The sequence below is a fragment of the Colletotrichum tamarilloi genome, assembly GCF_030869305.1.
Source record: "Colletotrichum tamarilloi strain Tom-12 chromosome Unknown Scaffold_6.1, whole genome shotgun sequence".
Classification (NCBI taxonomy): Eukaryota; Fungi; Ascomycota; class Sordariomycetes; order Glomerellales; family Glomerellaceae; genus Colletotrichum; species Colletotrichum tamarilloi.
Window position 1 is genome coordinate 206,376 of NW_026849389.1, and position 21,961 is coordinate 228,336.

At 50.0% G+C, this 21,961-nt stretch overlaps 9 protein-coding genes across 9 annotated transcripts; 7 read left to right on the forward strand and 2 right to left on the reverse strand.

Moving 5' to 3' along the window:
- Positions 1 to 2,406: 2,406 nt before the first annotated feature.
- CTAM01_02620 (C6 zinc finger protein) lies at positions 2,407 to 3,388 on the forward strand (the record flags this gene model as incomplete). Its single annotated transcript, XM_060518658.1, has 2 exons — positions 2,407 to 2,758; positions 2,823 to 3,388. The coding sequence occupies 2 exons, from the start codon at positions 2,407 to 2,409 to the stop codon at positions 3,386 to 3,388; spliced, it is 918 nt and encodes a 305-aa protein (XP_060386461.1).
- Positions 3,389 to 3,562: 174 nt separating this feature from the next.
- On the reverse strand, positions 3,563 to 4,605 carry CTAM01_02621 (RTA1; the record flags this gene model as incomplete). The annotated part of the gene is made up of 2 exons (XM_060518659.1): positions 3,563 to 4,272; positions 4,398 to 4,605. The coding sequence occupies 2 exons, from the start codon at positions 4,603 to 4,605 to the stop codon at positions 3,563 to 3,565; spliced, it is 918 nt and encodes a 305-aa protein (XP_060386462.1).
- Positions 4,606 to 6,607: 2,002 nt separating this feature from the next.
- CTAM01_02622 (uncharacterized protein) lies at positions 6,608 to 7,795 on the forward strand (the record flags this gene model as incomplete). The annotated part of the gene is made up of 1 exon (XM_060518660.1): positions 6,608 to 7,795. The coding sequence occupies one exon, from the start codon at positions 6,608 to 6,610 to the stop codon at positions 7,793 to 7,795; it is 1,188 nt and encodes a 395-aa protein (XP_060386463.1).
- A 487-nt stretch (positions 7,796 to 8,282) lies between these two features.
- CTAM01_02623 (uncharacterized protein) lies at positions 8,283 to 8,408 on the forward strand (the record flags this gene model as incomplete). The annotated part of the gene is made up of 1 exon (XM_060518661.1): positions 8,283 to 8,408. The coding sequence occupies one exon, from the start codon at positions 8,283 to 8,285 to the stop codon at positions 8,406 to 8,408; it is 126 nt and encodes a 41-aa protein (XP_060386464.1).
- A 939-nt stretch (positions 8,409 to 9,347) lies between these two features.
- On the forward strand, positions 9,348 to 11,177 carry CTAM01_02624 (cytochrome P450; the record flags this gene model as incomplete). The annotated part of the gene is made up of 2 exons (XM_060518662.1): positions 9,348 to 10,406; positions 10,476 to 11,177. 2 exons carry the CDS (start codon positions 9,348 to 9,350, stop codon positions 11,175 to 11,177), a joined length of 1,761 nt encoding a protein of 586 aa, XP_060386465.1.
- A 956-nt stretch (positions 11,178 to 12,133) lies between these two features.
- On the forward strand, positions 12,134 to 12,576 carry CTAM01_02625 (F-box domain-containing protein; the record flags this gene model as incomplete). The annotated part of the gene is made up of 2 exons (XM_060518663.1): positions 12,134 to 12,352; positions 12,553 to 12,576. 2 exons carry the CDS (start codon positions 12,134 to 12,136, stop codon positions 12,574 to 12,576), a joined length of 243 nt encoding a protein of 80 aa, XP_060386466.1.
- A 3,291-nt stretch (positions 12,577 to 15,867) lies between these two features.
- On the forward strand, positions 15,868 to 17,779 carry CTAM01_02626 (serine carboxypeptidase; the record flags this gene model as incomplete). Its single annotated transcript, XM_060518664.1, has 3 exons — positions 15,868 to 16,045; positions 16,108 to 16,283; positions 16,340 to 17,779. The coding sequence occupies 3 exons, from the start codon at positions 15,868 to 15,870 to the stop codon at positions 17,777 to 17,779; spliced, it is 1,794 nt and encodes a 597-aa protein (XP_060386467.1).
- A 253-nt stretch (positions 17,780 to 18,032) lies between these two features.
- Positions 18,033 to 19,858, reverse strand: CTAM01_02627 (NmrA-like family protein; the record flags this gene model as incomplete). The annotated part of the gene is made up of 4 exons (XM_060518665.1): positions 18,033 to 18,110; positions 18,190 to 18,537; positions 18,589 to 19,264; positions 19,728 to 19,858. The coding sequence occupies 4 exons, from the start codon at positions 19,856 to 19,858 to the stop codon at positions 18,033 to 18,035; spliced, it is 1,233 nt and encodes a 410-aa protein (XP_060386468.1).
- Positions 19,859 to 20,162: 304 nt separating this feature from the next.
- On the forward strand, positions 20,163 to 21,522 carry CTAM01_02628 (methyltransferase; the record flags this gene model as incomplete). Its single annotated transcript, XM_060518666.1, has 3 exons — positions 20,163 to 20,375; positions 20,477 to 21,223; positions 21,286 to 21,522. 3 exons carry the CDS (start codon positions 20,163 to 20,165, stop codon positions 21,520 to 21,522), a joined length of 1,197 nt encoding a protein of 398 aa, XP_060386469.1.
- Between the last annotated feature and the right edge of the window lie 439 nt (positions 21,523 to 21,961).

The window sequence follows — 21,961 nt, forward strand, 5'->3', positions numbered from 1 at the left end:
ACATCACCAATTCGGGAACACTTACTGATAGCAAGCAAACTTATTTATCATTTGCAAAAATAGAAGATGCGGCCAGTGTGGATTGAACACACGACCTTCAGATGATTTGAATGAAGTTTTCAGGAAAGAATTCCACTTCAGTCTGACGCTCTCCCAACTGAGCTATGTCCGCCACGATCTTCGATGTTGAACATTGGGAAGGCAGGATTTCAAGTAGCGAGTGTGTGAAGGGCGAAACCCACGATGCCCCCACTAGGGTTCCATTGTCGCGGGCCTAGCAAGTTTATGAGCGGGGTGTTTGGTTTCCTACGCATCCACAACGATACGTTAGCCTGAATTCTTGATCCCAACTCCTCAATGAAATCTTCAATAGTGCCTCGCGCATATTCAGTTACGTTATAGATTTCACTCATGATATACTTCATATCGTTAATGTCGCGGACGAAGTTGCGAACGAATAGCGTCAAAGAAAAGTTTGAAAATCAGGCTACTCTGACACTGGTATCATGAAGGTCATGGTCCCGAGGTCTCGTTCGACCTTTGGGATTTGACCCATACTAGGATCACCCAAGGGCGTTACGTGAAGTCTAATCTGACGTTCGGAAACCCGCCAAAAGATGCCGGTATTGCCGTATTTCCGGGCCAGTGACCGAGAAGTCCGGGGAAGTCCGGGCCTTCTAGCTTCGACATGTGAGCTGCAAAACTGCAAAAGTCATGCTGATACTGCCTGCCGACACAAGGTGGTGGGGGTTTGGGGACTTAGGGGATAGGTCGAAAATGTAAAGATCGGACCCGACTGGCTTGTCAGGCTGGCACATCTTACAAGCGGCCCGCACTCCGACCGCTTAGTCGGCTCCAGCCGGCAGTGTCCGCATCAAAGCACCAAATCAGACATCGTCCATACTAATGGTTTCATCACTCCAGACTAGGACAGCGTGGTCTCTTAAGCCATGGACACGCCCCTGACTCGTGGAATCACGCCAAAATGTAGAAAAATTAGAATTGTAGCGACCTATCAGATGCCCCTGTACTGTCGTATAGTAACCGAGGTCGCGAAAACCTGCTCCCTCACCAGCGGCATGACCAGGTCGCTGGTTGCGGCACGGTAGACAGACGTTTGACGGCACCTTCTGACAGGGAAGCATATTATTTGACAAGCAATGAGGTTTTTAACATGAAACTCCAAGTCGTGAAGTACACTCACTTATTGGCAGCAGTCACGCCTAAAGGATAAGCAAATGCCAAGCTTTATACGTAATCAGGCCGTGAACTTAAGTCTAAAGCTGGGGAACTACAAGTCTCACCGGGTGTTTTTGAGGTTCGCGAATAAGAGATGCCTTGTGGTTTGCTAGATTGACGGGCAGTAGATGGTGTGATCGGATACACGAGCCGGGCTCAGGGCGCTTAAGCAAAAGCTTTACGCGCACCCGGTTACTTAGGTGGCGATCTGGTTGGTCGCGGTACAGATGCTGGGTTTCAGAGTCGGAGAAGCTGCCAGGCGAGCTCTACGTACTGCTCGCCTATCCTGCACAACCCGAGTTTTCTGATATTTAATTTTCTGTGGGGGCTAGGCTGGCACGGCTGGGCAGCGCGGTGGACCGGTGTTGGTGAATAACACAAGATTATCCAGCCGAGAATAGGATTTTTGCTGCTGGGTGTCTTCTAGTTTACCTGACTCAGCGGAATATCAGCAGCCGATCCAAGACAAGGTGACGCTTGAGTGTGGCGCCGAGCTTTCCAATGGAACTTGTCCGTCTAAGCTAGCCCCTTACACCACCCGAGAAAGTGCGAATACGACTAGAGTACGAAGGCGTCCGCGGGTTGGATGCAGGTTATGCGTCCCCTCTATTAATCAACAGCCGTATCTCTCTACGCTGCATCAGGGCGTAATCATCTATCGCCGGAGCTTGGCCAAGAGCGATTTGTCTCGTCGAGTCTGTTGTCATGGCGGAAACGCCGTGGTGTGATACCTACTTAACGAATCGTTGTTCACCGACTCGATCCGCCGCGTAGCTGTCATCGGACAGCACCGAGTACGAACATGCAACCAAACCCGTCACGGCGGGCGCATCCAAAGACTCGAACAGGCTGTAAGACTTGTAAATCGAGGAAGATCAAGGTAAGCATGTTTGGTACTACGGCTGTGTACGGCTTGAATGCACGCGTGATAGTGGGTTGTAGTACCAGGATCAGTAGTCCTGGTCTAGAAGCCGCCATGCTTGTCCAGTGTCTCGTTCTTGGGGGCCGGGCCGGTGGGATTAACCTCTTCATTCTTCCCTCAAATGTTTAGAAACCGGAAATTGACTTACGAGACTCTTCTAGTGTGATGAGCAGCGACCAGCCTGCAAAAACTGCCTCAAACATGGCGTGGCTTGCGGCTTTCTATCCTCACCGTCACTCGACCCCATGTTGACCCTTTCTCAGCATGCGGGCGAGTTGAACTTTCTCGACCTTGAACTCCTGCATCATTACTGCAACTTTACCGCGCAGACTCTATCAGACAACCCGCTGCTCGGGGACTTCTGGCGGCTGAATGTCGTCAAACTCGGGCTGGAAACCGACTACGTCATGAGGAGCATTCTCTCGCTGGCAGCATTGCATCTTGCGAATCTAAGACCCGACAGGAAAGACCAGTTACTGGAGAAGTCGATGGTGCATCACGAAATCTCCTCGAGAACAGCTGTTGGCTTGATGGAGCACGTCCAAGACGAGAATAAAGCACACTTGTTCATCTTCTCAGTCTTGACTATCTACATCGGTAAGAGTTCTCGTTCTCGGTCTCGCTGCAGGAAGAGTATGCTGACCTGTTTCTCCACTCCCAGTTCTAGCCAATTCGCAATATCTACACGAATCGCCGCTAGCCAGTGCAGGCCAATCTCCCGACTGGATAGTCCTATTCTGCGGGACCCGGTATCTGGTGGGGGAACCGAACGACAATCTTCTAGTCTCACCAATTATTACGCGGATTACTGCACACTTCCAGTATCGAGAAGGACCATATCACCACACGCATCTTGGAGACCTGGAAGCAAATATCAACGCATCAGAGCCAGATAATGGGCTTCTGGAGATATACAACAGGGCCATCAATGAGCTCTACAAGTCTTATGGCGCTTTCTATGAGTCCACAGAGCCTCAAGACATCACTGATGTGTTCATCTGGATTGCCATGGTTGCAGACGACTTCCTCCCGTTGCTGAGAGAGAATAGACAAAAGGCGCTGGTGATATTCTTGTACTTTTGCATGCTTCTCAAGCGCTTGCGAAGTCGCTGGTGGCTGGACGGTTGGGCAAATAACCTCTATGCAGAGACGTATGGTATGCTAGACCATGAGCATAGGTCGTGGATCAGAGATCCAGCAATGGAAACCCATGAACTTTGTCTATGAACAACACGTCTACATCTTCCACTACCCAGTGCCTATATAATTTCACCCATCGATGCAGCGGGCGACGAATGTGTCAAGCCTAAAGTTCACTCGTGTGATGCTTCTCTATCGTACATGGTCCAATCTAGCAACGCTAGACACTGACGGACAACCAGCTTTGCTATTCTTCACCACCTATTTCCGGCCAGTATGCCTTCTAGAAAGCTCTTCCAACATACAGGCACTATCGCTGGAGCCTAATGTATCTCGGTCTTTTCTTGATACCTTCTGTTCCAGGTCTTCAACATACCAAACCAGGAAAATCGCCATGACCGCGACCATAAGAACGGTATCGAAGATGTAGAGAAATATTTCGTGTGAAATAAGGTACCCGCGGTTACCTTGAAGGTATTCGATGACTCGGAAGACGCTTCGTACGAGAATGATAAGACTGGTGCTGTAAAGGACCCAGAGGTATCTTCGCCAGGGGACGATCCCTTCGATGGCGACCGATGTAGGCTTCCGACTGATTCGATGATGGAATAGGATAGTCGTGATAATGAAGAACCCGAAGACAACAATCTGAACTAGAAGGCCGACAATGATGATCTTCTCGCCAATATCGTAGAGCTCCAGGGTTCCCGCTGCTTGAATCCCGCCTCCTCCAGCCTGCATTGTAAACGAGACGACGTCTCCAGTGACGAAAATCTTCGTGACCCATGGCACAGGCAACAGGGAAAGGTTGTCGGCTCGGAGAGTTCGAATCAGCCGGCCGAGTATCATGTAAATCGAAGCTGCGTACAAGGCCGGGGCGACAAGGATCAGGATGGCCTGCATGACGAAGCCGCCGATGGCCGTGGTATCAAAGTGTGACCATATTCGTCCGCAATAACCTATCGTCTGAACTGCAAAGTCAAAGTCAGTATCTTCAGTCCCGGCAGATGGGAGGGCAGTTCTGCAAAGCCTTCAATGGAACAAGAAGCCTCGGGAGTCCGAGTAGGGGGCAAATTCTCAGCAGGGCCACACTCACAAATACCACCAAGAGCAAAGGCAGTAAAGTAAAAAGCTCGTGCTCGATACAGTCGCCAGACATGAAGGATGGTCAGAACTGAAAACACGGCAGCACTGACTATGGCGGCCGGAAGAGATGGCGTGTAGCGGTAAAGTCGGAAGTCAAATGCTTCCCCGGCAGCTGCCTCTGCACCCCCAGCGCCTGTCGTCGAGTTGAGTCCGTCCATGCCAGCCCCACCTTTAGAGCTTTACTGTTTCGGGGAGGCCAATGAAAGTGTAGGTTGTAGCCGATTGCTTTGAGTTGATGATCGTGTGCTAGCCAAGCTCCCACACCAAGACACAGAACGACAAGTCTCTTAGAGTTGAATGAGAGTGATCTAGAGGGAGAGAATGATATTGGAACCGTTATTCTGATTCGAAATCAGGCAGTCTTTCGGGACTTTTAGTACTTCTGCCATAAAGGAGTGTGCCGGCGGGAGATACAATACTAAGCTTGGGACCTTCGGACTCCTCGCACACCTCGTACATCACCCGAGTCCGACGTCCTCGGACTGATTGTACTACTTTGGTCACGTGAAGTCAAGGGATGTATGAGGCTTAGATATCCATCATCATCAATGATTTACGAAAGAACTCCTGCGCCACATCACAGAAACCCGAAAAGTCCGAAGATTCCGAGTCACTCGCATCTTTTCAGTCGACTGAGAGTTCAAAAGCGCGAGGGAACCGCAGCTAGATAGCCTAAAGAGAGAAATATTTTGACCTCATGATTTCACTGATCACCTCCTATAGCATACTGTTGGACGTTATCGATAGTGTTACTTCAGGTCAGTGGCTAAGTGCTAACTTATCCTCATATTGTTGGTAACTTGTTTAATCCTCTGGAAATCAATGCCGAGCCTTGTTCGACATATTTCCAACCACTCTATGTCTTTGGTCATCAATTCTGAACATATCATCTATGCGTTTATTTATTTTTCTCAGGGCTTGATCCTGAACTAAGTATATTAAACGTTGTTATACCGTGTGGAACGTACTGCCTCTATTTTGCAGACCCACGGTTCTAGGAACTGATGATAAGGAAGTCGGACTATCATTCGTTGCCACCCAGCATGGAAAGATAGTATATTGGAGGAGAGACCACTCGATTCGGTCAATCTATGTATGCATGTAAGCCCAAATCTTGACAGAACGGCTGGATAATTAAGTACCATACCTTAGTTCAAGACATTATTGATCGTAGGTTGTGTTAGTTAATGTAATCGAGTCATTTGAGAAACCAGTCAGGAAAGAAGTTGACTGAATATTATCAGTCAATGGAAGATGATGACCAAAGAGCGAGCGATTGTGTTAAGTACCTATTCGACAACCTAGTCTGTGTCGTTCAACCATCAACAAGTCGCGCATGAGGTTAAGGTAATGAGCCTGCATTGTTACGTCAGGTATTTAGTATTTACAAGACAAAATATCAAGGTATTCATATGTCGATGTTGGCCTCTTGAAGTGAAACATAGTCAGAAAATCTGCCCCGCGATCAGATATGGGTATTGAACTCGGTGACTAGCACTTTGAATCCTTCGCTGCGATAAGGCCTCAAACGAAAGCTTCGTTGAATTATTATCGAAGACGTTAGTAGATTATTTACGTCTTCTCCAGGTACAGTTGAATGATTACTTGCTGGAATAGGTCGATTCAAAACATCGCAAAATATTACATAGACTGCTCGAAGCTTCTTTTGCTGCCTTGTCAACCTGAACTCGAGCGGACTAGTGAAAAGGTCGTCGCATTAGAAAGATACGTTGCATACTCATTGATTAAATGCACATACGTCGGTCTGACTTTGGTTTCCCCATTAGAAGCATCATATCGGAAAATTTCAGCAATAATTTGTAGGTTGGAGGTAGTTGCCTGTAATTTCCGTTGCCAACATCGTTACCAGTCATCCGTCTCCGGGATTCGGTGTTGGCAAGGATGACTTGTTTACCATCGATTGAGTTCCAAAGGGGGTTAAAATGATTGACGTCAAGATCCGACGTGGATCGACAGTAGCACGGGGAACCTTACCTCACGTAGGGGCACAGTCGGAATCCGAAGTGTGTCGCCGCCGACTGCGTGAATGCGGGGTCAACCGTCCGAAGCGTTAGCTCCGATCCGGGGGATATCTACCTAACAACACAGAAGCATCACAAACAACGCATTTTCACATACACTACTCTTCACCGTGGAACCATGGAGTCGAAAGAATTCATGCATTTTGAGGGCTTCCCCACCGAAGTGCTCCTTCAAATACTAACGCAAATCGACGACGTTCACTGTCTTTGGAACCTCCTTATCTCCTCGCCGATCGCAAGCCGGGTCTTCAACCAATACAGTGACGAAATCTTTTGGCCCGCAGTTACAGAGACCAATATTCCGTCACAGACACAGAAAGTCATACGATGTATTATCTCAATACGCTCAGGCGCGTATAAGAACACACCTCATCTCACGCTTGCCGCTAGAATCAGTGATCGCGAAGCTGGCATTGTGCTTGGCCAGAGCTCGGATTCAGATTATGTTCTGCCGACCATGGATACAACGAAGAAGCCCGATCTTCCCGTCATGCGGTCGGTACTTGCTACGGCCAGTCGATTACACTCCTTGAGCCGACTTTGCATCAGGCACTATCAGGACAGCCTGATAGCTGCGAAAAGGGAAGGCCGACTGGACGCTCCGGAACTTTCAGCTCACGATAAGCTCTCATGGTGCGAAGAACAGCGGATGATTCGAGCTTTCTGGAGAGTTCAAGTTGTACTCGAAATGAACTTGGCGGCGCGCAGATCTCAGCTCCTCGGGACAAAAGTGGAGGGAAAAGAGCCAAATGACTTGAAAACAGAGGTTCTTGATATTCAGTCTTTCTACGACAGCACGAGTACCAACTTTAAGGCCGCTTATCACGAGGTGATGACAGCAGTTGACTATCTCAAGAACCTTTCTACCTCCAAGACTGATAGTGCGACTGCACTCGTGGACCGGATGCCATCACCCGAAAGCTCTATCGAGGACATCTCACCTTCGTCCCGAGGAATGCCTGCCACTCCGGATACTCGTAGGTCCGCGTTGGTATTGCCTGCCGACAGTCTATGGATTGTGGATAGCATGGGGAGGAACGCGCATTCGCCCATGAAGTTTGCCGGATTCGAGCCGTATAGGAGAATGGGCTTCGCAATTTGGGACAGAAACAGACTTGCGAGATTGGGATTGGCTAGTCCGCCAGGCCATGGCCGTGTCACAGGATTGGGGTCGTACTTCTCGTCGTGGGTGAAGCTGCTAGGATCTCAGGACATGGCTCGAGCGGAAGGCAAAATGAGAGAGGCGGAGTGTCGAGGCGGGCGGTTGGATCCTTTACAACCCATGATCCAGGATAATGCATCCTAGGGGAGAATGAGGAAAGGGAGAAAGCCAAGCTTTCATCCACAATCTTTATTCAATCATTTGGTTCTACACTTGGATACATATTGTAATGTACTTTCCTTGTACAATTCTTCCGTATTTATTACCTGGGCTTATAGACTGTTTAGAATGAACCTTCTGTCTTGCAGCGTTTCTCGTGAGCCCCAACACGGCGTGTTTGCTGGCGACGTAAGCCGAAGCGCCGTGGCCAGGAAAACTTCTCAAATCGGGAACACCAGTGGCACTGACGATGGGACCGCCATCACTGATGCGCTTCAGATCTTCTCGCAAGAAAAACACTCTTCCCGAAAGATTGATTCCCAGCAAGATCTCCCCCCGTTGGTCAGACTGGGCCTCAAATGGGACCTGGCTTGACGCTCCACTTCCGTCAATGTTGGGCAGCGGTACGATCTAGGCGCCCAAATATTTCTTAGTATCTTGGAACCAGTCCCGGACCTTCTCGGGCTTACTGATGTCAACTACTGTTGCTTCAACGCGTATACCAGGGATGGATGTCTTTAGCTTGTCGACAACGGCTTTGAGGGCTTCTGACTGGACGTCAGATATCGCCAATGATGCTCCTCTACTGGCGAGGTAAACAGCCATAGCTGAGGTGGGTCTTTTACACCAGCCGTGCCTGTGATTGCGATGGTCTTGTTATTAAATGACATTCTGACGGAAACTATGGAACCCGTACAAGTGATTTGTGAAGAGCAAGGTAATCTCAATTCAGATGAATGCCGCCCAGGTTCTCGTCAGATGAACAGAACTTCTTTTTCCGATGGATAATACCTTTCATTTATACGAAGGTTAATGATCTAACTATGACCGTCAGGAACTGCAGGCAACATCAGCTCTTCATCAATGAGGCAAGCAACGCATATTCGTCTTCATAGTCTCTGAAGGTGTGGGGGCCACAAGCTTGGTCCATCATGTCTGCAGAATAGGTACCATTACAACGGAGCTCTACTGAAATTTTGTGAGCAACCGCATGTTGGCAACAATTTTTCCTCCCAACAGAGTGGCGGTAGAGATTTCTAGGTGATTTGCCCCGTACTGCCGCCGGCTACGGGCCGCCGTCGGACGCACTCATCAGTCCGCGTCCGCCTCTTTTCCAGAGACGATATTTCCTGATCCGGCAGTCTAAGCGCGGAGTAAACCCACAACCCACCGGACCGTGGAGACGACAGCGGGGACTTGGGGGCGGCACTCGAGGGCCTTGACCTATCCAGTCCCAGGTAAATCGAACGTATAATCTCTATCTATTCCCCCATGCAACTGAAGTACCATCGTCGGGTAGTTGTCGTAGGGTCCGCAAACAACGTCATATTCTTGGCTTAAGAGAGTGCGGTCTCCGCGGCCCATAGCTCCGCAACGTTGTCCATGGTACCCTGTGTCGGCACTCCGCGGACGCGGTCTCATGTGCCGATCGCCCTTGTTGATATAAAGTCGCCAGTCTGCAGAAACTTCGAATGAACATATTTCCTTTTGACTCGCATGGTCTAGTCTTAGCCTGGTATTCATCGCATCTTTGAAAATGTCAAATTTTACCACAACAACTTCGCCCGTGGACCAAATTCCGTCCTTCAGCATACTGGCTACGGCTGGCTCCACATTGCTCGTCGGCTTGCTTTATGCTCTTTACAACTACCTACTTCCCAAGCCGATCCCAGGAATCCCATACAACACAGAGGTCGTCAAGTCCCTTCTAGGAGACATCCCCAGGCTCCAGAGAGAATCACCCGAAACCCCTTTCAGATGGATGATTGAACAAGCGCGTCGACATGACAGCCCCTTGTCTCAGTTCTTCCTCCAGCCCTTCCACAAGCCGACGGTGTTCATCGCCGACTTCCGCGAGGGACAGGATATCCTCATGCGTCGCAAAGAATTCGATCGTTCCGACTTCACCATCAGCCTATTGGGCGGAGAGGCCCCTAGCTTCCACATCAACTTGAAGACAGGGCCGGAATGGAAAGCCCACCGACGCTTGCTCCAGGACCTTATGACCCCCAACTTTCTCAACCATGTCGCGGCCCCGAACATCTACAAGAGCGCTAGAAATCTTCTGGACCTGTGGAAGATGAAGACGGCTGCCACTGATAAGCCTTTTAGCGCCGAGCAAGACATCTTCTATACAGCTCTGGATGCAGTCTTCGACTTTGGATTCGGTTCCAGCGTGGAACATCGAGCACTGATCCCACAGATTAAAATGCTTCAGAGTGGCAGCGAGAAGAAGGCTGGTATCGATGAGTCGAACACAAAGGCCGCCAGCTTTCCTATCGCACCCATCCATCCAACTTTGGAGACGGCTATAAAGACGGCTGACAACGTCACCGGAGTTGCTGCTACAGGATTTCCCGGCATCGCATGGTGGCTGATTGGCCTCAAGCCCAGCGTGAAAAGCATGAGAACTTTCAGAAAAGCATTCTTCAAAGAGCAAGTTCAGAAAGCTGTCGAAAGATATGAAGGCCAAGCTCAGGACAATGACGACAGCTATGTCAAGTCTGCAATTGATCTGATGATCCATAGAGAAACTGTTTTTGCGGGCAAAGAGAACCGCAAGCCGATATATTGGTCTGATGCAATGAATGACGAGGTGAGTACTTTTTCTGGCTCTTCTCAAAGAAGTGTTGTTTGCAGAACTGACTGACGACTTTTGATGCAGTTGCTTGGTTTCGTCGTAGCAGGACATGATACCACAAGTACAACCCTTTGCTGGGGAGTGAAGTTTCTGAGCGATAATCCTGCTTGTCAGCAACAGCTTCGCGAGAGCCTTCGGGCTGCTCACCCAAACGCCATTAGCGATGACCGCCTCCCGACCCACGAGGAGATAACAGGAGCTAGCATACCTTACTTGGATGCCGTTGTCGAAGAAATGCTCCGACTTTCGCACACCGCTATTGGTCAGGAGAGACAAGCCAAGGAGGACACAATCATCCTGGGACACCATATTCCCAAAGGCACCTCCGTCTTCATTCCCAACCGCGGTCCCAGTTTCACAGAACCAGGTTTCGAAGTCGACGAGAAACTGCGCAGCGCTTCGTCTCGGATGGCAGCAGAGGAGCGCGGCTTGCGGGTGTGGGGCTCTGACGGCATGGACGATTTCCGCCCTGAGCGCTGGCTCACAAAGAACGAGAACGGTGAGGTCGTCTTCGACGCGTTGGCTGGGCCGACTTTGCCGTTTGGTCTTGGTCTTCGAGGCTGTTTCGGTCGCAAGTTGGCATATCTGGAACTTAGGCTTTTGGTGACTCTGCTAGTGTGGTCGTTTGATTTCCGGACTTGCGATGAGAGTCTATCCGACTATGATGACATTGAAACATTGACGCGAAAGCCGAAGCAGTGCTTTGTGGATTTGGAGATTCTGTAGTTAGCCATAGGGAGAAGCGAGAGCGTTGCATTGGCATCAGGGTTGGCATAGAGGAGCAGGATTTGTACTTTTTCGAGTCGAATTGGAAGTCGCAGCTCAACATCACCTACTACAAAGCAGTCGTATTAAAGCACACAGTTTCTTGCAGTAGAAGGGAAATGAGTCAGGTGAGCATGCAATGCGAACTCCTATGAAAACCGCCGCTTGTCGCTCTGGAGTCTAGATAATCGCAGCAAAGACGCGTTTGTCCATGAATTGATCCTCCTCGACATGATGCATAATGCATGCCTGTGGATCAAGCCGTTGAGAGAATCCGTTCCTTGTCTCTCTTGCATTCAGGAACTAGATCGCCTAGTTGACATGAGAAGCCTGAGCCGCCCATGTTTTCAGTGAGAATATCACTCTTAAAAGCAGCATCTGAACGCCCCTCAGATGCTGACCTTAACAAGAAGCAGCTGTCTCATCGTACAAAACTGTTAGTACAGGAGTCCGAGCGGACAAAAGCAGCGATAAAGCTAACTTGTCGGGACTCCAATGAGGCGCAACGAGGCGCACCGCGGCAACCTGGGGAATGCTACAGTGTTGAAATCAGCCACGTTAAGCGCCCTGTATTTGGCAAAGTGGTTCCTGAAACCAGCCACAGTCGGTATCTGCCTAGCTGACAGTGCAACGTATTCCTGGTGACGGACGGACTGAAACTTCGTGTCTGACACGCTAGGAACATGCCACGCCTCAAAGTCCCCATAAACACTCACTCGGAGGCAGCAGGATTTCTGTTGCTATATAGGTTGCCTTCTAATCCTCCTCCCCAAAAATCATCATTTGACGCACAGCCTTCCTATCTTTTGAACGTAAGAAATACGCGAAACAAATACAACGAAGAACTCTGGTGACTCCTCCCGCATCCGTATCTGCCAACGTCGAATCCGCAGCTAGCCTATCGCAATCCCGCGACAATGGAACCCATCCGCGCCCGTAAACGACCCACTCCGGCGCCGGCAGCAGAAAGGTCGCTCCGGTCTGCCGACAAGGAGGCCTCCGACTGCACCCAGCTCGCCGGTTTCACAGATCTGCCCGCAGAAATCCACCTTCTCATTTCCAAGCAACTCATCTACCCCGACGCCCTCTCACTGAAACACACCAGCAGCTACTTCTACTACCTCGTTGACACGGGCGTACGACTCAAGGTTGAGTGGCTGATGGAGCGCCGCATGCTTCATCTTGAGTGTCCAAACGATAAACGGTGTGACCTTGGCAGCGACCTACGCTTCTGTAGAGGCAGTGTCCCGTATGTTGTTCCAGAATTCTATCCTGATATTACTTCTTTGCCTTTCATCGTCTCGTACCTGCTACTTCTATCTAACCTTTGGACCAGGCTTCTGATGCAAAGGCGACGTGAACACATGGAGTGCGAGTCAAGGCCGGGACTTGGCTGCCTAGTTTATGGCACTTCCGTGTGTTCTCATCGACGAAAGATTGGCGCGAGGTGTTCACGCTGGTTGAGGCGACGGCTGACCGTAGAGTTATGGTGGGTGTTGATTGCCCTGATACCGATTGCTTTCTGTTGGCTTTGGATGGCAGAGTTCGCCACGTGGGCCGCGAGTGCATACAGAGCCTCTTCTTCTTTCACAGACTCAATGACGCGATGACATACTGGCTGAGGACAAAGAACGTGTCTGGTTCGGTTCTATTCCAAGTACATTTCCACTTATATAGCTTGTCAATAATGTCTAATACCTACGAGAAGGCCTGTCCCCTACTTTGGAACCGCCTGAATGAATGTGCGTGCTATCATTAGGGATACCCAAACTCTACCGAAAAGGGTTCGGGAATGCCATTACATGTTGGTGACAGGCCGACGGCAATTTTACTCTTGTTTGATATCAGAGACATTTGAGACTCATAGACGACTTCAAACAAAAACATAACACGCCCATCTCAGTTGAGAGGTAGATGATATGCGTGTATGAAGGCATCATGCTTTGAAGGCTCACATAAGAAAGAATTCTCTCTGGAGAATGCTTTCAGCCTGACAAAGAGTTCTCGGGCCAGTCTCTTTGAGGTGGAAATTTTAACATCAGGTCGGCGGCATACGATTTAGCTTTTGGTTTTGTTTTCAAAATAATTAATGGCTTGGCATGAGGTTTTCTGTGGATAAATACGCCCAGCTATGCCCAGAGTACTAAGTCCGGGAATCTGACGTGTAATCCATGCTTTGCCTTCGTAGGCGTCACTATCACCAAAGACTTGATACTCGGGGAGGGTCTCAAGCAAAACATGTCCATATAGCATTCAAACGAGCGCACCATTCGAAACGGAATGCCAAAAGTTGCCAACTTCATATTCAAGAGCGCCTTCCCAGGCCTTGAAGAGATGTCTTCACGCTCTCCCAACATTTACAATCACCAGTGCATGCTAACCGAGATCCAAACCATCTTTGTCGACGAGAGCAACACTCGGCTCACAGTCTGCGACAGTGAAGGCCACGAGATATGCAGTTTATCAGGGGCTCAGTTAAAAACAACATTGAAAACTCCCTCAGATCCGGCCATACCATCGCCATCTTGTACCTTTTCTGCAACCATACAGCTGAACTCTTAAGGATGAGCGCCCTTTTGTTGATCAAATTGGTATCTTTTGTGTGGGTTTCAATCCGGAAAAGTAAGACGGAAGACTGGTTGCCAAAACCAGAAGGCTACTTGTCTTATTGAAGAAACTTCTTTTCACTAACACTATGATCCTGTTGGTCCTTCCAATCAGTCTTTCTCAGCTCATCTACCTGAACTAAGATCTCTGTAGACACGCTGGCCAGTGCAAGACCTGCTACACTAGCAGGAAGAATACCCAAGACTACCGACACCAACACTAAGTGCAACTGATGTCATTTACCCGTCTACTGTCATAAGTTATGCTGAAAATATTTACAATTGACGAATCTAAGCACTGTGGAGAGATCCCCAGACTGACTATCGAAGTACGATTGCTCGCGAACGAATCAGTGACAGGTATCGATAGATTGCAATCTTAAGCCCTTACGATGGCCCTGGAAGTTTCAAACTCCACATGTATGTTTGTGGAATCTGTCTCTGGCGACGCGTGCATGAGGCGACTAGACTTTGGCATCTTGCCTTGTTGGCCAGAGCCCAATCAGACGACGTTGTTTGCTTGCCCTTCCGAGATGATTATATGAACCGTTGGCCCTGCCTTCAATTCTTGCTCTGAAGTCGGTATGATATCTCTCCGATAAGACACGGGTAGTCCCATGGCCATCCTCTTGTTATCGAAGCGTAGTGCCAGATGTTCCATGTCGACTTTCGTGACACACTGGCTTCAAGCAAACCTCCCCCGCTGCTGTGCGCCGACCTGCACCTCACAACCCCAACAAACGTATCTCTTAAGTTACATAGAATTGGATGTTGCAATTGCCAGCAGAGACAGGCGGGAATCTCACATGTATCATCTATAGAAATGTGTAGTGACGATGAATTCCAGTCCAAAAGTGAAGTGCGGGAGGAACCTTCGATCCACTCAAGACAGCGGACAAGTAAGGCAAGATTACTAAGGACATCCTAAAATGAGCGGATTCAGGTGTCTATTTCGAGGAGTCAAAGAAAGTCAATAGAACTATAGACACCTATACGCTCTTCAGCACCACCCAAGCCGATGACTATGGCATCTTATTGCAGGGCATTTGATCTAAGACTAGCGATGAACCTTGATCCGTCGCCAGGCAAAGATTGTAACACGGCATGGCCGCAAGCGGGGGATTTACGAATAGCAAGGCGAGAATAAGCCCATGAGAAACGTGGAAACTAGTACGAATCTGAAAAAGCCGACTTCAGAGGAAGGAGATGCTATATTAGGCCGACTGGTTTACTTTCCGTCACCGAGCAGGTGTGACAGAACCACAAGGTCAATATTGGGTTTACGTAGGTTTTCTTAGTTCCCGACGGGATGATCAATTGGCCGATCTCTTCGTGGACAATCCGCAAAATTGGACTGAGCTCTACCGCCCCCAAGAGTGGCTCATTGATTGAATAGCATGCGATCCAGCTAACGCGTCTCTGGCTGAAATATTAACGAGTCTCAAGACCAGCCTGTATTTTAGTGAAGACATTTCGAAAGTGGTATATCCAATTCAGGCGAAAGTCGGCGTCTGCCGTCTATCGAAACGGTTCAGGTTTGATAAACAGAGAAGCTAATCTGTGTGCACCTTGTATCACTCTCCAGCAGAGACAACCATCTAATCAAGCCGATTCACCGGTCATACATCAAGGGTCTCCCATCCTTATAGCCTTTCAAGCCCCAGAACCTCCTCGTTATTTCCAAATTTCGACTAGCTCTCCCCAAACCTAGCGGCCCGTTGCCAAGTGAATTAAGCTCGGGCGAAACCGAGTTGAGGTGACACTGATGTGCGTTTCCCTTCATCGGGATCAGCGTCCAAGCTTAATCCCCTCCAACAGGACCCATCTTGAAACACGCATCGCGCCTTTCCGAGGAATGCTTAAATGGTGGCACCTCTTTGTTTCTCTTCCTTTAAAGTCCGGTGCAGAGCCGCCTGGCCTTTCCCCACATCTTGCACGACCTGCTTGACCGTTAGACTTGTCGAGGGTGATGCTGTAATCATCAACGACAAGCCAAGAAGGGTATCGACGAACCCTTAATTTCCGCCCTCCCGATATATCTCAATATGCACTGGCTCCGTGCGGCTTTGCTGCTTCCTGTGGCTGTTTCTGCGACATTGAACTTGAAACAGTACAAACCATCGTTGAACCAGCCCAAGTACTCAAACGCAAAGGCCGACTACCAGCAAAATGTTGTGAACAAGGCTCAAGGGGAACCTAAGTTCCTCACAGACAAGACTAAGAGTGCGTTGATAAATGTCACTCACTGTTCGACGTGGTCTATAATCTAACAATTCTGCTCTTAGAGTTTGTCGTCAATGGAACAAAGATTCCCGAAGTTGACTTCGACGTCGGCGAGTCTTATGCAGGATTACTCAACATCGACAAGAACAATGACACAGCCGGGAAGCTGTACTTCTGGTTTTTTCCATCCGAGAGTCAGGCCGCCGACAAGGAGATCATGATCTGGTTGACTGGTGGTGTAAGTTTATGCTATATGATGACCGGGACTCGAACAGAACTAACTTGTATGGCCAGCCTGGTTGTTCATCTACCGGAGAACTCCTCTCTGAAAACGGCCCAATGCTCTGGCAGCCGGGAATGTTCAAGCCCATCCGCAACAAATGGAGTTGGCATCGTATCACCAACGTCGTCTGGGTAGACCAGCCTGTGGGTACAGGCTTTTCGCAGGGTACACCCACTGCCAAGGACGAATTCGATGTCGCCCGCCAGTTCCTCGGCTTCTGGCGTAACTTTGTAGACACCTTTGCCATGCAGGGCTACAAGGTCTATGTTACGGGATCCTCGTACAGCGGCATGTACTGCCCCTACATTGCTAGCGCCATGGTTGACAGCAATGACAAGGACTACTTCAATATTGCCGGTATGCAAATCTTTGACGGAACGTACTCGGTCGACAGCATCGGGGAGGAGATTCCTGCAGTTCCCTTCGTGGATCGATGGGAGCATGTCTTCGCCTTCAACGACACATTCAGGCAGACGCTAAAGGATGCACATGAGAAGTGTGGCTATGCCGATTACATGCGCAAATGGCTCGTCTATCCTCCTGCCGGACAACAGCCTGCTACAATGCCGGGCCTAGATGAGGATGGCAACGTGAAGACAGAGTGTGACACCTGGACCATGATTCTGGAGGCTGCGACAGAGATCACCCCTTGCTTCAGCGTCTATTCTATCACAAATCTCTGCCCGTTGAAGTACGACCCTCTTGGATTCAGCGACGGCTCTATGTACAGGCCAAAGGGGGCGGGACCAGTCTACTTCAACCGAGAAGACGTCAAGAAAGCCATCAATGCTCCCTTGGACAAGGAATGGGTCTTTTGCACCGAGACACCCGTGTTCTTCAATGAAACCGACAACTCCATTGACGAAGGGCCGGGAAGTCAACCGGTCTTACCCAACGTCATCGACAAGACACGAAATGTCATTCTCGCACACGGCACCAAGGACTTTGTGCTCATTGACGACGGTACACTTCTCACGATCCAGAACTTGACCTGGGGAGGGCAAATGGGTTTCCAAAAGAAGCCCACCGCACCGCTCTATGTGCCCTATCACACCAACACTGACCCCGAGACGCTGGCCGGCGCTGGTGTGATGGGTACAGTGCACTCGGAGCGAGGCCTGACATATCTTGCTGTATCTACATCAGGCCACTTCCTCGCACAGGATGCCCCTGCCGTGGCGTTCCGCAGTGTCGAAGTATTGGTCGGGAGGCGTGAAGGTTTCGAGTCGACGAACACGTCGTTCACTATCGATCCTAACACAACAGCTCCTGTGGGAGATGCGGGTAACGGTACAGTCTTGATGTTCCCGCAATCCATGGAACCTGGGAGGGGTCAACTTTCAGGCGCCCAACCGGTGAGGAGCAGGGGGTCAGAGGTTTCTGCAGCTGGGGGTCAAGCAATGTTTGCGATGGCTTTAGCGACTATTGTCGCAGTATACATGGAGTTTTGATGGTTTTGAATGTTGGTGTTTTCGGATTTAAGAAAAAGAATAAATGTAAGAAGAATGAGCTCTAAACCCACAATACTAAATGAAACTTGCTGGGCCTACACAACACATGCGGTGTTCGCAATGCGTTTCAGTCAGCCGATAAATATAATTCTAGTTGTTCAAAGCCAGGAAAGTCAGAAGTTTCAAGAGTGTCGGATTGCTAAATCGGATCTAAGTGTAGCACATATCCTTCAGGTATGAACCCGTGCGGCCATCATTTGTCTAGTACGGGAGACCAATCGTTCTTTTTGGACCATTCTTCCCAAGTCGTCATGGGACAATCAATACCAGCCTATGCAATTAGCAGTCAATTCTCTGTCCTTAAAATAAAGCACCTCATTCTTCACGGGTTCGAGGGTTGCAGCTCTCACCTTTTGAAGATCAGCTGCGGTCAGCAAATCCATGCCGCCATCGTAACCTGGGTCCGAGGAATATGAAAACATGTATGCGACTTCGAGACCAGTGTCGCGCTCTCCAGTCGCCTCAATCATCTCTTCTGGCGTAATTTGCTTATAGCTGGCTTGTACTCCATTTACCTTTGCCCATGTCTCTAGGAACTGGGGCCAAGTGGCAGTTGTTCCTTCGGCCATGTAAGCCTTGCCGGGCGGCATTTGGGAAACGGCGTAGGTGAAGTTGCCCATATCATCGACAGGGGAGAAATGCGGGACAGGCTTGTCAGGGGAGGTTGTGAACGCCATGGTGAATGTGCCATCGGAGTTCTGATGACGCTTTAGAGATGTTGATGGTCACAATAAGGGGGAGTGGCTCACCTTGCCAAAGTATGAGTTGGGAAGAATGTTGTAGCTTGTGTAGAAGTACCCAGTATGGATGCACGACATCTTCGCCGCGAGCTCGGGATATTTTTCGTTCACGTAGCCAGGAAACACCTCAGCCTTGGAATCAAAGTGATACAGCTCTTTAAATTTCCCACCACTGCATTTCTCAGCGTGACTCAATGTTGAAACCAAAAACCCGTTCTTGTCAAGCGAGTCCACTGTCTTGGCCGCAGCATCGACAATATTCCGTCCCTGGCACAACTCGACATCATACGCGAACTTCCGGCAGGAAATGCCCTGTTCCTGTGCCTTCATGCGACAGTCTGGTCGGAAGAAGGGTTCCCAGTAGTTTGTGACGCTGAAGATGACATTTGCACCCTTGAAAGCTTCTTCGATGGAGGCGACATCTTCAAGGTCTGCGCTCACGAGCTCCACATTGGACCCGAGAGTGGAAAGGGCAGTAGCGGATGTGGATTTGGTGTCGCGGGTGAGAGCGCGAACGCGGTAGCCAGCGGCCAGGAAGCGGCGAGCAACGGAGCCGCCTTGGTTGCCCGTGGCGCCCACGACGACGATGAGCTTTTGGGACATTGTCGTCAGTGTTGGTCCGTGGCAAAGACTGAGAGGCGGTGAGTTGACCGGTGGGATAGCAACGTGATGAAACCAGGAGAGACTTTTAGGTTGAATGCCTTGTTAGATGTAGTAATCGTTGAGGTACAAAAAAAGCTTCCGGCTAATACAGCATCAGATGAGTTTGCTGCAGTCCGAAGTCCGTGAGTTACTTCTAGAAAATGTTGAGATCGTGGGATCAAAAGTGGTCAAATTCTGTTTCGAGAGGCTTCAAAAGAAAATCATTGACCACTCCATTGCGGCCCATTCCCCGCCGCTTTCGTGACGGGCCAGAAACATGCCGCTTCCCCTCGGCTGGAGGAGACACTAGTGTGAGATAAGTGTCACTAAGAGAGACTAAATCAAGGCCACTAAGTCAGTCTCATACTTAAGCGATGTGCGGAGTTCGGATACATGAGGTGATATCTTAGAGTCGATATGACGGTGGAGCTCCTTGTCTCGCAAAACTCTTCAGCTATTGGCTCATCAAACTGCCATGAAGCTCACAACGTGCTCACAAGCCTTACCGAACATGGCGATGGCGATCGGGAGCGGATACCATGGTGGGTTTGGCAGCTGAGAGGAAGGGGTCGTAACGTACGGGGGCGGCACGGACGTAGCGCTCGAAGCGGAATAGGGGACGACCCCGGCAGCTCATTGGCGTGATGATGGAGGGGGCTTTATGTGCAAGGCTTTTCCCAGAATTATTCTTCAGCTGGGTTCCCGGGCGATCCGCATTCATCCATCATTTCCTACCGTGGGGTGGCATTTTACTTTACCGCTTCTCCATTCCAAGGGGGACACTTCAAGTTTGGCCCTCGTCTGTTTCTCGAACAGAGTCAAATTGTCCAGGGGAAAAGCGAAACCGTTGTTTTCAAAACTCCCGTCTCTCTTTTCACTTCTCCCACCGGGAACAGACGGCTGACGGCAGACGGCCTGCCGATCACGCGCTCCCTTTTCCAATGACGTCGCGTCCGTCAACTACCGGCGGTTCCAGTACCGCGGACTCGGGACTGGCCACCGGGACCCCCTCTAGTGCCGGTCCAGTCCAAACACCAACCCCTTTGACTAGCAGCACGGGAGCGACGACACCTCCCCGTGCCGTAGCACCGACCAGTATCCAGTATTTGCTTAATCCGGCGGCAGATCAGACCTTGACGCCGCTCCAAGTCGACGTAAGCTTATCACCGCCAGGGTCCTTCTCCCTTTGGAGACTCCCTTGGGACTTGAGGCAAGGCCATGTGCACTAACGTTACCTTGTGCCCCCGTATTACAGACCGATATTACAAACCCTGGCGAGGATCATGACTCGGCCTACGGCTCCGATGCTGGCAGTGCTTACACGGCCTCCATAGCATCCTCCATCTTCCACTATCAGTACGAGAACGGGCGGCGATACCACGCCTACCGCGAGGGGCAATACGTGCTTCCCAATGACGATCAAGAGCAAGAACGACTCGACCTGCAGCACCACATCTGGCGTCTCCTCCTCGGAGGCCAGCTTTACACCGCGCCACTCCCCACACCAGAGGATCCGGCGGCCTCTGGTATGAGGATCCTCGATCTCGGTACAGGGACGGGAATATGGGCCATAGAGATGGCAGATGAATTTCCCACGGCTGACGTATACGGCGTCGATCTCTCGCCCATTCAACCGGAATGGGTTCCCACGAACTGCAAATTCCATGTCGATGATTACGAGGATGAATGGACATACCGTGAGGAGGAGCACTTCGACTATATTCACGGCCGCGCGCTCAGCGGAACGTCCTCTGATTGGGCAAGATTTTACGACCGTGTCATGGGTGGCTTGAAGCCAGGCGGATGGGTTGAAATGCAAGAGTACGATGCATGGATCTTCAGCGACGACGATAGCTATGAGAGAGCGCCCTGGACGAAGGAGTGGGTGACCAAGCTAGACGAGGCAAGTAAAATGTACGGGAAGCAAATCAACGTGGCGAGATACCACAAACAGTGGATGATTGATGCCGGCTTCGAGGATGTCCAGGAACTTGTTTACAGAGTAAGTGTTTTCAGTCAACAGCTAAGCCCATACTCTAGGAGACGTGCTCACGCTATTTACAGATACCCATCGGTCCATGGGCGAAAGACCCGGCATTGAAGGAGCTTGGTCGCTGCGAACTTGTCCATATGCAGATGTCTGTCGACTCTCACACTCCGGCCTTGTTCACGAGAGTACTGAACTACTCGCACGACCAAGCCAGAGTGCTTATGGAGGGTGTCAAGCGAGAGTTCCGTAGCAAGGACTACAGGCTTATCACAAGCTATCGGTTTGTCACCGGAAGAAAACCGATGGCATGATAGTAAGTTGTTGACGTAAAGATATCATCGACCACTTGCTCCTTGCAGCATTGGTGAGCCGATTGAGGAGTTGGGGTGACTTTGGTAGCGAAAACCATGAGATTGGCGTATCATAGCTCATCGATGTATCAGCGAGAGCGTTCCTTGGAATGAGAGACATCCAAAACAATAGGAAGACTCTTTTTAATGTCCTCTTAATTCTCACCGCTTGGGAGGGTCAGAAAGTGAGTGAGATGACTGAGATCTGAGAAATAGCTCTGGGTGTTCCCCTGACTTTGAAGTAGTGTTATCCAAGTGAGAATTTCTGGCCGACGCAAAAGAATGCGATCAGACTGACTTACTGCCAGTGCAATGACTATCTTAGGTACTGTGTTGAGGAGCTCGAAGACCTCAGATCACTGTCTTTTCTTCTTCCTTCGAATCCTATGAAACTACGAAT